General features: G+C 35.4%; 1 protein-coding gene across 1 annotated transcript in view; it reads right to left on the minus strand.

Moving 5' to 3' along the window:
• The window catches only part of CEP44 (centrosomal protein 44), a 45,394-nt gene that overhangs the window by 22,018 nt on the left and 9,442 nt on the right, over positions 1 to 13,934 (minus strand). The window contains exons 3-6 of the mRNA XM_044680563.1: positions 13,006 to 13,152; positions 10,821 to 10,937; positions 7,347 to 7,475; positions 3,147 to 3,290 (exon numbers count right to left, since the gene is read on the minus strand). Coding sequence (XP_044536498.1) covers positions 3,147 to 3,290; positions 7,347 to 7,475; positions 10,821 to 10,937; positions 13,006 to 13,152 — 537 coding nt within the window. The remainder of the gene's footprint in view (positions 1 to 3,146; positions 3,291 to 7,346; positions 7,476 to 10,820; positions 10,938 to 13,005; positions 13,153 to 13,934) is intronic.

Raw genomic sequence — 13,934 nt, forward strand, 5'->3', positions numbered from 1 at the left:
TGAGCTAAAAGAAATGGCAAATGTGATAAAGAGCATGGGAAGATGTGCATGAACTGAGACAGAGTGAAGAACAACCAAAAGATAATATACACAATGACCAAAATGTAAATACAAAGAAAAACAGCAAAAAAAAAATACCCTCACAAAATAAAAAATGAATTGTAAAATTATAAAGAATAAGCATGGCTCAAAATGAGAAGATACTCCCACTTTACTATTTTGCAGCAATGGGCAGCCCATAAGTCCTGCACATTGCACATTTTGATGATGATGATGATGATGATGATGATGATGATGATGATGATAATAATAATAGCATTTTAAGTGTTCCAGGCCACTTAGCTATCTCTGTATTCTCAGATAGAATTTTTCAACTGACTTTTTCCATCTTTTCTCTTATTACCTTTAAAAATATATCATTTATTATAAGGAATGGCTCTCTGGAAGGGTATTGGCAAAAACTGTAGTGATAAAAAAAACAAAATTCCTCAACAAAACTTATTTTAAAATGGAAAAACAAAAACATAAGCCAAATTATTATAATAGCTATAGGAAATCCTTTGTTAACTAGAATATACATTTATGCTAAAATCCCTATAAAACATAGGTATAAGAGACTCATTTTTAACATGATAAAAAGTATATATTGAAAAACAAAGCTACTATTATTTGCCAAAGGAAACCATGGTAGCTTTCTCATTAAATAAAAGACGAAGGCAAGAATGTTTCTTCACTTTCCATACAATCTGACAGTTGTAAAAATGTTAGCAAAAGCAATAAGAAAAGAAAGAAATTAAAAGGTCTAAACATAATAAGGCAATACTGTCCATTTTTGTTGACATCATGATGGCTTATTTAGAAAATCTTTCAGAATCAGTAAAGAGACAGACAATAGTTGCAATAAAGAAGCAAAAGACAAAATCCACAAAAATCAAGAGAATTTGAATATAACAATAAATCCAAGAGTAAGTAAAAGAGAAATCTCATTCAAAACAAAACGCCATCAAAACATGGGAGTCGATCTAAGACATACTCAAGACTTATATAAACAGAAATTATAAAATATTCTATTCACTGTTCATGGCTGAGCTATGCCAATATGATAAAAAAAATTATACTACTACTTAAGTTATAGGATTAATGCTGTACTAACCAAACTATCAAGGATATACTCATTTATAGAGGTAGACAAAATAACTAATATTCATTTGGCAGCACAAAAGGTCTAGTATCTCAAGGGGGTAAAAAAGAAAAAATCTTGAAAGAAAGGAGATTAGTATTTAGACTGCAAATAACACTAAAAGGCAATAATCACCAAAACTATTTGGTACTGCTTAAAAAATAAAGATAGATCTGCAGGAGGGTAGATGAGGAAGAAAACATAAAGAACTGAAAGCAATAACTCAGTCTTCAACAAAGACAAGAATATAAATTACTTTGGCAAATACTCTACATGTAAACTAAGAAAACTAAAATGTAGGTTGGCAGAAATTAGGTTTAGAACAATTATTTTTACTATTCACTGCCATAAGTTCAATATGGTTATTTAACCTAAATACTAAATGTTATAACTTAACAAAATTGGAGGAGAGCCAGATGAGATGTCTTTCATAGCTATGGTATAGGAGAAAATTCTTAACCAAAAAAGGATCAGAAGCAATTAAAACATAAATGTTAAAATTGATTACATGCAAATGAAAAGCTCTTACACGAACAAAATTAATTCAACTGGGTTAAGAAAAGTTGTTAAATGGAGGAAAGAATTACACTGAATATCTCTAATAAAGGTTTGATATTAAAGATACAAAGATAAATAAAAAATGTAGACCAAGAAGCATTAAACAATGGATAAATGGTTAAAAGGTTATAAATAAACAATTCTCAAAAGAAGGACAGCAAATAATAACTAAATGTAAGATAGTTCCAAATAACTAAAAAGAGAAACATCAAATAATTCAGTGGTTTTATTTCATATCTAGCAAGTTGACAAAGATCACAAGAAAACAGGTGCAACTAATTTGAGGGATGGGGGCAGCTGAGTGGCTCAGTGGATTGAGAGCCAGGCCTAGAGACTGGAGGTCCTAGGTTCAAGTCTGGCCTCGGACACTTCCAGCTGTGTGACCTTGGGCAAGTCACTTGACCCCTACTGCCCACCCTTACCACTCCTGGGCCAAGGACGGTCCCTAGCCCGGATGAAAAAGGAGGAGGGTTGGGCGTGGGGCTAGCAACCCCACCCTGTAAAAACTACATCTGCTAAAGAAACTGCAACCTAAAGTAGGGGCAGCTGGGCTAGCTCAGTGGATTGAGAGCCAGGCCTAGAGACGAAAGGTCCTAGGTTCAAGGCCTGGCTCAGACACTTCCCAGCTAGTGACCCTGAGCGACTGTGTGTCCTATTGCCTACTGGTTGTGGCCCTATGCTCCTAGAATGGAGTCCCAGGAAAAAAAAAAATTTGAGGGATAGAGGACGCACATTATATACTATATAAGGAGTTGTGAATGGGTCCAATCATTCTGGAATGCAATTTGGTGATAGTAAAAAAAAATTACCAAAACATACCCTTTCACACAGAGATCCAGCTGCTAGGTATACAGAGTCTTATATGTGCCACATACTTTCCATGGTAGCAATGAGGTAAAAACAAAGTAGTTGTGTATTGAGTAGGAAATGATTAAGCAGACTGTGACACATGAATGTAAAGAAATATTACTTGCCATAAGAAACTATGAATACTACACAAAATCAAAGAGGGTAGGCTTTTATGGAATGATACAGAATAAAGTAAGCAGAACAAAGAAAAATATAAAAGAACACAAAAAAAGAAACTGATTATTGTGTGCTTTTGACACAAATCTGATTATGTTCCAGATTAAAGATAAGAAAACACATTTCCCTCCCTTGTAGGCAGAAATGGAAGAATATGAAGTGTGGAACACTTAATTGTCAGCCTCAGCTACTGTTGAGTTAGTTATGTTAAACTGTTCTCTCCTTTATATACATTTTTTATTCTTTATTACAACAAGGGCTGGCTTGCTGGGGAGAGGAATAAATGAAAGTAATTTTTAAAACTGTAGTCATTTCTAAATTAAAGAGATGTAAAAACAAAAGATAGCAATATATTTCTTAATTTAAAAAGATTATTCCAGACCAGTTCTTGCATAATCACTTTTCCTTTCAGTTGTTCTTCCAAATAACGTAACTTATCCTCTATCAAAATCTGTTTTTTAAGTTTTTCTTGGCATTCAGCAAGCATACTCCGAAGATCTTCAATCTTAGCATTAAGTTCTGTGTCCTGAAATAATTATTTAAAAAAACCTGTTAGGTTTTAGAATACAATTCTCAAGGCTGAAGTTTTTTGTAAAAAAATTTTTTTTATTCCCATTTGGTATCTAGCATCTATTTTTGAAGAAAAACACCTAGAAGTAAAAGCAAGAAAACATATTATGTAGTAACTACAATGATTTTAAAAAGCAGAAACAAGCAAAAAGGACTACAACAACAAAAGGCAGTTGAGCTCAGAGTAACTGCAAAGAACAATCTTGGATTTGGGAAACATAAAACATACATCCTTCCTCACAAGAAAGGTAGGGGAAGACGAGATGTGGAATGTTACATATACTGTCAGACATGGTTACTTTCTACGCAGGTTTTGTTTAACTGTTGTTTTTTTTAAAACCCTTAACTTCTGTGTATTGGCTCCTAGGTGGAAAAGTGGTAAGGGTGGGCAATGGGGGTTAAGTGATTTGCCCAGGGTCACACAGCTGGGAAGTGTCTGAGGTCACATTTGAACCTAGGACCTCCCATCTCTAGGCCTGACTCTCAATTCACTGAGCTACCCAGCTGCCCCCTTTGCTTAACTGTTTATCTTTGTTACAAGGTAAAGTCTAATGAGCATGTGAGGCTGAAGTAGCTTCCATAAAGACCTTTAAAATAAAACTGGGCCATATTTTTAATTAAGTTATATCTGACATATTTGGAGATTTACCAGAGAGAAGGAAAGGAGCACTATGGTTTGTAATATCTATCAAAGGCCAGTTGAGAAGTATGGGTGAATCAACAAGAGACAAAAAAAAGACAAGAAAAATAAGAGAAGATAATGAAGACAGCTATAGAAAGTAGAAGTGGTAAAGAGGTGGCAGTAACAGCCAGAGTGTTGATGAAGATCAGAAGCAGTGATGGGCATAGAAAGCTGCAGAAAGCAACCAGGATTAGTCAGGCCAACTCTAAAAACTCAATCAATCTCAAAACCTTAACTCCTTAGGAGATCAACACCTCATTCATAATACTAGAATTAGATGCCCTAAGGGCATCAAACAAGGACTATTAAGGCATGATAATCTGTATATAGTTCAACAGTTCTGGGGGGACATTCACTGCACACAATGTTACAGTAAGTACGCAAGTCAAGACATTCAGCCCATTGCCTCCCACCAGACCAATAAAACCTGTATCTACACAAACATCTAAAATCAAGTACAATTTAAGAATGAGTCAAGAACATTTTTAAATGTTTTCATTAAAAATAAGGCTGCTTGTGCTAATACTGTGCAATTATAATGATCAAACTTGACATGAAGGTAACTAGATCTGTTGTCAGGAAGACCTGAGCTCAAATCAGACTCTGACTATGTGACTCTGGGCAAGTCACTTAACCTGTTTGCCTTAATCCACTGGAGAAGGAAATGGCAAACCAATCCATTATCTTTGCCAAGAAAACTCCATACAAGGAATGAATGACTGAACAACAAGCTTGGAACTGGAGATGAGAAAAAGTGCCCCCTCCCTTCTTCACAGAGGTGGAGAATTAAAAGGGTGGGACACTGCTTACTTATATTGTTAGCAGTTATATTGACTTTTAAAAAAAATTCCTTGCTAAAAGGGATGGTATTTGGAAAGATGATATAAAAAAAAAAAATAACTCAAACCAGATTAGTGGCAGCTTCTTTGCATACCCAACAGTAAAGCAGACAACTAAGAGTTTTTGCTATAAAATTCATTTGTACCCAGGTTGTTTGAAACTCAGAACCTATTTCTTCATAGAAACAATTACTTTTTTCTCCTTCATTCCACGGTTTAAATTTTGCTACCTAGGCAGTTAGGTGGCTCAGTGGATTGAGAGTCAGGCCTAGAGATAGAAGGTCCTAGGTTCAAATATGGGCCTAGAGACTTCCTGGCTGTGTAACCCTGGGCAAGCCGCTTAATCCTCACTGCCTAGTGGTTACCTCTATTCTGCCTTAAAACCAATACACAGTATTGATTATAGGACAGAAGGTAAGGGTTTAAAATTTTTTTTTGCTACAGAGATATTCTACTTCCAATCTATCCAGAGATCAAATTTCCAGCAAGCCATCCTCCAAACAAAAATTTTTTAGCTAGTCTTGATATCCTATGCTAAAACACATAACACATACTTCTTACACCTTCCACAATAAACTTTTATTAGTCTGCATTTATCAATGCTCATATATTGAAGACCTTTAAGACATCAAGAAGACATTAAAATGTGTTCAGTGTTCTCTTTTAAAAATTCTGAAAATATGAAAAAAAATCTCCTTCAAAACTGTTTAAAATATAGTTTTTGTGCTTCAGGTAAGTTTCAGCTATACAGAAATTTCACTTAAAAAGTTCCCAACAATGTCAAATATCATAATGAGGTATTACTGAAACTTTCTTTCCATTGCTAGTGAAACCCTCATACACTGGTATTGTAGGACTGGACTTCATGAGAAAGAATGGATTTAAATATAGAGGTATGGAAGTCATCTGCATGGAGATGACAGCAGGATACAAACGAGTAAATGAAATTAAAAAATGAGAAATGTGAAGAAAGTTCATCACAGCAAATGACTCTCAGGTGTACACATTCAGTCTCCGTAACTCTTTTAAACCCTTACCTTCTAAAAAACCTTACCTTTTAAACTCTTTTTAAACCCTTACCTTCTGTCTTAGGTAATCGATATTAAGTCACAGTTCCAAGGCAAAAGAGCAGTAAGGACGAGGCAACTGGGGATAAGTCACATAGCCAGGAAATGTGTGAGGCCAAATCTGAACTCCAGACCCCCTATCTCCAAGCTGCCCCCATCAGTATCTCTCTTGAACTCCAATTCTACATATTACCAACTGCCTAGTAGACATTTTTAACTGAATGGTTCACATGTATCTCACACCATGTCTAGAACAAAAATCATTATCGTTTACTCAAAACCCTCCTTCCCCTTCTTCCTAACTTTTGTATATATTTTGTGGTTGTCACAATTCTTACAGATACTCCGGTTTGCAACCTCAGAGTCAACCCTGATTCGTCCCTGTACCTCAACTTTCATATTCAGTAAGTTGCCAAGTTTTCTTGATTTTTCACATCCATAACATTTCTCCTATCAGTTTTCTTCTCTCTATTCACAGGGCTACCAACCTGTTGCCTGGACTATGAAAAAAGACTTCTAATTAGTCTCCCAGGATCTAGCCTCTCTTTTCTCCAATTCTATTCTACATGATGTTGCCAAAATGGTAGTCTGAAAGCATCAGTCAAATTCTGTTACTCATCTTCTCAAGATGTTATGTCCCCCTCTTGTCTCCCACATTAATTCTTTATACTCAAAGGGACCTATAATATCTTCACCCTTCAAATATTCTGCCAGGCCATCACCACTGTTCTAAACTCACTTTCCTCACTTCATGATCTTGAGTCTATAGTAAACCAGTTTACTCTGCATATGTCTCTTTTGCCTCCAAGTTCTTGATGCAAAATCCTGAATTTGCTTCCACTATCCTGGGAGAAAAATCACATAAACTAGTCAAAAATCACATAAACTACAGGTTTATGTTATCTCAAGAGGATATTCATCACAGCAAGGCAATCCTTCTCTTCTTTCCCTAATTCTCTATCCTGCTATCTACAGACTTTTTCAAGTCTCTTCTCTCAAGTCTCGACACTATCTCTTCCTCCCTTCCTTTCAGCTCAGGGCTTCACTTCATATTTTGGCAAAATAGAAACCACCTGACAGTAAGCTGTCTTCTTTCCTTTTCTACCTTTTGTCCTTTAACATTAATTCTCATTTTCTTCTCATTCATTCCAGTGTCCAATGAAGTGATCCACTGTCATGGCCACCCTCTTTCTGCTTAAACCCCTGGATCCATTCCATCCTATCTTCTCCAGCAGACTGCCCTATAACCATTTCTTTCCCTCCTCTACAATCTTCAATCCTTCCCTATTATAAAATCGCTAGACATTAACCAGGTTAGAGGAAGAAATAAAAATATTCTGGAAGCTGAATAAAGCTTTTAAGCTCTCCATTTTAGTTATGTGATCAGATACTGCTATCTACTAAAAAGGAATAAAAACACTTACTTGTGATTCACAAGTGATTCCAATAACATCTTTTCCAGGTTCATTAAAATTTTCATTATCTTCAATTTCAGAAAAGAGTAGGTGAGACAAATTTTCACTATTTGGGTGACGTTCCACAAGTGGCTTTTTCTATTTTAAAAAACAAGATGAAACATATGAAATATTAACTAATGAACAAGCATTTATTAAACTGCTATGCTATCCTAAGCACTGTCCTAGGTACTGGGAATACAAAGACTCTATAAACAGTCTGTGCCCTGAAGGATCTTACATTCTATTAGGGGAAAAAACATATGTACAAGATAAAAGAAAATAATTTCATAGAGGATGGGTAAAGAAATGGGTAAAATCATGAAAAGTTTCAGGTAGGAGGTAGTGGATCTTTTTTATTACCCCCATTAAACTAGGTCTACCCATCTTACATGTGCACAGTCCTAATCCACCTATATAGACACAGGCACTTTGACCTGCTCCGTTTATGATCTGGGCAGATTAATGCTTCCATAGACAACCTGATGACCATACACTACAGAGGATTCCTCATATGAATACTGAACTTAGTCCACAGTACAGTAACCTAACCCATGGAACTCAGAACTCAAACTCAAGTGATTCACCAAATTTATGTTACTGATGTGTCGCACCATGCCCTACTCTGAGTTGATCTCTGAAATAAACTAGGAAATGTAATCAATAAAAAAACTTGCAAAATGCTTCCTATGCACAAAGCAATGTACAGACAAATAGAAAAGACAATTCCTGGTCTCAAGGAGTTCCTTTGTAGAGTGAGACAATACATATTAGGAGTTTCATCTTTAAATCAGAGGGAAAGGCTCCATGGGCTTTAAAACACAGCAGCAAATCATACAATAACACATCTTGTTTGTCATTTCCATTGATAAAACTGCATCTAATTCTAAAGCTGAACCATTTGCCTGTAGGAAGGGACACTGGTGATGGAAACAAACATTTCTTTCCAAGTCTTTAGTTGGTGGGGTTATGAAGGAAAGAGGGACAGGTGCAGCACCTGCAAAAAAAAAAAAAAAAGGCTAAGTTCTATCCCTAAAAGACCTGCCTCTGGATGATTCAGAAGGTTTAGTAGTCAGTATAGGGGAAATCTGTTTCCAGGGCAGTTGGGGCAATTGGTCAGTAGGTAGAACTGGTGGGAATGAAAAGTTCGTTTACACTGCTCTCCTAGATGATGGCTTTAATAGTCAGTTTATAAGTAAGATCAATTGCTTTTGCAGTAGGGCACTGGAATTCCTGAGGTTCCTGAACTCTGGGTCTGGTTCCACTGGGAAGTATGACAGGTGGTAGTCATTGAAGTGACAGCGGTTTGATCCATATGGCACATGTCATGTCCCATTTGTCCCACTGGCGGAAACTGGTAAATAGTTGGTGGCAAGGGAAGGGAGAGGATGGCGGGTCCCTTTTTCAAAAGGTTTGCTCCTCTGAAGGATAATAGTTGTAGAGTGAAAGAAAGAGACAGAGATCTCTTATTGCTATTTCTAAGACTCTGGGAGTTCACCTGCCTATCTATAGGCAGCAATTAGTATGGGTGATTAAGAGACCAAAATTCTATCTCTTTCAAGTCACTACCTTAATTATGACTACTGGGGCAAGTCTAGGAGTAGGACCTGGAGATCACTGAAATTTCCAGGGCTCCTATGAGTCCCTAGGCTTCAACACAGTAAAGCACAGTAGGTAAAGACTTTTCCTTTAAGTTTACTAAGAAGTAAAAATTATAAGGAAACAGTCTGTACAAAGGCATTGAGAGATTGGGAGGTGGAGGTTCTTGAGTTCAGAATAGGTGAACTAGAGTGAGGAGAAATAATAAATAATAGATTAGGAGAAGTAGGTGGAACTAAATTGTAAAGAACTAAAGGCCAGAGGAAAGTGTATGTGGGAAGCACTAGAGCTTATCTAGTTAATTAAACAATCATTCAGCACTTGTAAGTACTTACTATGTGCCAGGTACTGTGCAAAAGCACTAGGGATACAAGGAAAAAGTGAAAACAGTCCTGCCCTCAAAGAGCTTATACTCTAATAGGGAAGACAACATGTACATATACAATATACATATAAGGTAGATACAAAGTAACTTTAGAGAAGACTGGCATTTAGAGGGATCAGGAAAAGCCTCCTGCAGAAGATGGCACTGGGACTGAGTATTGAAGGAAACCAGAGATCCCAAGAAAGAGAGAGATGTATGTCTTCCAGGCATAGGGGCAACCCGTAAAAAAGCACAGAGACCAGAAATGTTTGATAGAATAAATAAGCACCAGAAGTGACAAAGTAAGCAGGTCATGGATGGAGTGCAGATGATGTGGAAGGTACTAATGTGCAAGAAAACTGAGGGAGATGGTAAGGGATGAAGTCACAGAAAACCTAAAATAACAAGTAGTTTGTATTTGGTCCTAGAGAGAAGAGAGAGCCACTAGATCAGGGGTCGGCAAAACATGGCTCTCGAGCCATATCTGGCTCTTTTGAGGGCCAGATATGGCTCTTTCTGCAGGAGCCATAAAGTTATTTTTTTTTTTCAGGCGCTGTTACAGGAGCTGCACTGTGAGCACTGCACGGCTCTCACGAAATTACATTTTTAAAATGTGGCATTTATGGCTCTCACGGCCAAAAAGGTTGCTGACCCCTGCACTAGTTTACTGTGTGTGTGTGTGTGGGGGGGGGAATTGGGACAATGACACAGGCACATCTACTTTTTAAGAAAATCACTTTGGCAGCTACATGAAGTACAGATGAACTTCAGGGTAATCAGTGAAACTCCCCTTGCTTATAAATGCTCAGTGGATCCACTGCCAAATATAATACATCGCAAATTTCTCAGCTTGGCTTTTAAACCATTTCAGTGATTTTAGCCTGCCTTTCTAGGCTTCTTAACTCTTTCAAGCACCATACTGCAGACAAACAGGCCTACTTGCTTTTACTCTGAGTTGGAATTTCATCCCCCATCTCCAAGTTTTCCCCAAGTTGTCCTTTATGTCTAGAATGCTTCTCTGCTTTACCTTCTTTTAGAAGCTTTGCTTTCCCTCTAGACTCAGCCCATCTGCCAGCTCCTAGTGGCTGCCCTTTCCGATATGCCTTCATTCTCATTACTAGTGCTTTCAAATAACTGTGTTTATACTTATCTAAGAATACTTTATATCTTCTTCTCTCCACTCTATTAAAATGTAAGCTTCTTGAGTTAAATTTTTTTCTCTTAGGAGAATAAAAGTTCTTGGAGAAGAAAGACTACTTCAATTTTGTCTTCATAAATCCCCTCAACCCAGATCTAGCACAATGCCTTACAAAAGTAGTTTAATTCAATTCAATGGTACACTTTTAACAAAATTATCTACATTCTTTATCTAGTATGAATCGGAAAAGTACCTCATAGATGTAGACTGATTTAACAAATCATATTTGTTCTAAATCATAAGGCATTTATTATGACACAAAACATACATTAAACATTCATACCTGCTCTGAAGGCAGAGCCCTGAATGTGAAATCTGGAACAACAGGTTCTACAAGAGTTTTCTCAAAATTTAAAAAAGATACTGGCTTGATAGGACGTTTCTTTTTCTGGATTACAGTCTAAAGAAGGAAGATATGCAAAACAGTATATTTTTTTGGTGAGAGTAACACACAGCCTTAAAAATTGTTACCGTTTAGTTATATAACTTAAAGCAGTGATTCCCAAAGTGGGCGCTACCGCCCCCTGATGGGTGCTACAGCCATCCAGGGAGGCAGTGATGGCCACAGGTGCATTTATCTTTCCTATTATTTGCTATTAAAATTTTTTAAAAATTAATTTTCAGGGGGCTAAGTAATATTTTTTTCTGGAAAGGGGGCAGTAGGCCAAAAAAGTTTGAGAACCACTGACTTAGAGCAATGAAGCTGCTTTTGTGAGATCTATGGGAAATCTCGGGAGTAGTGATCACTATTTTATTAATATCTTCTAGTTGAGGAAGCAATACTTTCAAAATTGATCATTGTTTTGTGCTTGCAGCTATGTTGAAAAGAATTATGCTTTATTTCAGAAGTAAAAATGAAGTTAAATAAATCTAAGCATGGCATGTTCAAAGAAGCTTATGGAAAAGATTAAATTTTGATTGACATAAAAAATTTAAATATAGGAAAGATGCTCATAATGATAAATAAAATACTATGTAATCATAGGTATGTGACTTAACATCATGTGTTAGCTTCCTTATTTACAAAATGACTAATTTACCTGTTAACAGTTATCTCAGTGTTGCTATATCAAATGAGATAATGTATACAAAATGCTTACGTGTCTACTATTATCAATTATTATTACTATCTAGTTAGCTGCAAAGTCTAAACTAGAAACTCCATTTCCTTTAAGGTTCTTTCTATAGCAAATTGCTAACTACATTCAATCAAATAATTAATGGTAAAAATGAGTGACAGGCTAATTTAGATAAAGATTTAATTTAAAAAACAAATTTGAACCTGACAAAAATTTTTGCAAGAACTAGAACACATATTTGCAGTGATGAGCAGAAACAGCAAAAACTTGCCATGTGTTCTGACTGATTAGTTTAAAGCTGAACAAAACATTTCTGGGAAGACTTTAATTAGTGATTAAACAGAAAATATGTCTTAAGACCCCTGAACAAAACATAAAAATTTACAAGTGGGAAACTCAAATATCATTGAGAAAGTATGCATCTCAAAACCACAAAGACAATGTTGAATAATTTCTTTGATATAAATGGACTTGTTCATAAAGAATTCATCCCACCTAGGTCAAAACTTCAAACAGGATAATTACAGAAACAACTCACATATCTGGTTATCACTTAACAAAGTCAATAATCAGTAATTAAATTTAAGGAGGTCTTAAAATTGTAGATATTCAAAGTCCTATTATATAAATCAGTCATTACTGCTATTATTATTATTGTAATGAGATGAGAAATGAGAACACTCAGACTTTTAAGTATCAATATATTTATAAAACTAGTCTCTTAAGTAAAAATATGTATATTTAACAAATAAAAAGAAACAAAAACAATAATTTAATCAACTATCAAACGAGTGACGTTAAATCTAAAACACATCATTCCTAAGGTTAAGTTTTTAAAGATTTTAATTTTTTAAAGAAATGACAAGCATGCTGAATAGTGAAGAATTGAAAGATTTCTGTAATCTGATGCAAAGTGAAATAAACAGAACCAAGAAAAAAAATACACAGCAACAATAATATAAATGAACAACTTCAAAACAATAAAAAGTGAATTGTGAGCAATTTCAAAGAATAAGTATGGTCCTAAAGCTAAACTATGCAAAGACACTCTACCTCCGTCCTTTGTCAGAGGTGGGAGGTCGAATGATTGTGGGAGATTGTATCTTTTTAGAATTTTTCAATATATTGATAAGTGTTCTTAATTTTTTTTCTCTTTTAGATTTAAAATATTACTTGTTATATGTAATGACTGGGGAGGGAAGGGGTACTCAAAGGGTACTCAAAGAAATTCTGATTTTTTTTTAAGTTTTGAAATAAAGCCATGAAGGTAAGTTATATTGAGGGTCTTTTCTAATACTGCAATACTAATGCTCACAATGAATTTTCTGACTATAACACATTTTATGCATTCAAGTACTTGATCATTTACAGAATTAGACAAAGAAGTACCTTATCTAGGTTACATAGCTCCTTGTGTTTTTTCATCACTAAATTCAAAATATCACAGACAATCTGTATCTTCCACTCTACGAACCCATACTGGAAAAACTGCTTTTTTGTCAAAATTGGTTTATAGTGAAATTTATCTCGAAGAAGCTGCAAAGACAAAAAAAAAAAATCAACACAATAACATGGAAATTTATTTTCAAAATTCTCTGTTATCTTAAGAGTTTATGAGATAGTTATCTCTTTCAATTACTTTCCCAGAATTTAAAATCTATGCCTTCCCTAACTCAAAATAGTATATATTGATAGTTATATTGACTTTTAGCAATTTTGAGTTGCCAAATATCAAAGGGATACTTTATAATCTTAAGACAAGAAATTAATAGCAGCTCTATTTGGGGCATAGAGATTTTTCAACAGATATTTGAATAATTAAAACACATTATTACTATTACACATTGTTTCTATGTTTGGCTTGATACCAGTTTCCCAAACTTCTTATCTAACATCTCTTTCTGTCCAAGTGGTCTACTGCACACTCCAAAAATAACTCTATTGCTGTTTCTGCCTCAACTTATCAGTCAGCCAATTAATAAGTATGTACTGATAAGTATACCTGCTATGTCTCAAGCACTGTGTTAGGAAGTGGAGGTACAAAGATAAAAAATTTACTACCTGCAAAGGGCATATATCCTCTGGAAGAGACAACATGTATTTATCTTAAGTATGTACAAAATAAATACAAAGTAATTTTGTGGAGAGGACACTTAGAAGCTGAAGAAAATCAGGAAGCTATAGGTAGAGCTAAAATTGAGAGGCAAACAAGGGCTTTTAAAAGGATAAAATGAAGAAAATGTATTTCAGACCTGGAAGGTGGCCCGGTACAAAGGCATGGAGATAAGAATTGGGGATGTTGTATATGAAAAACCCTA

This window comes from Gracilinanus agilis, chromosome 6 (genome assembly GCF_016433145.1).
Source record: "Gracilinanus agilis isolate LMUSP501 chromosome 6, AgileGrace, whole genome shotgun sequence".
Classification (NCBI taxonomy): domain Eukaryota; kingdom Metazoa; phylum Chordata; class Mammalia; order Didelphimorphia; family Didelphidae; genus Gracilinanus; species Gracilinanus agilis.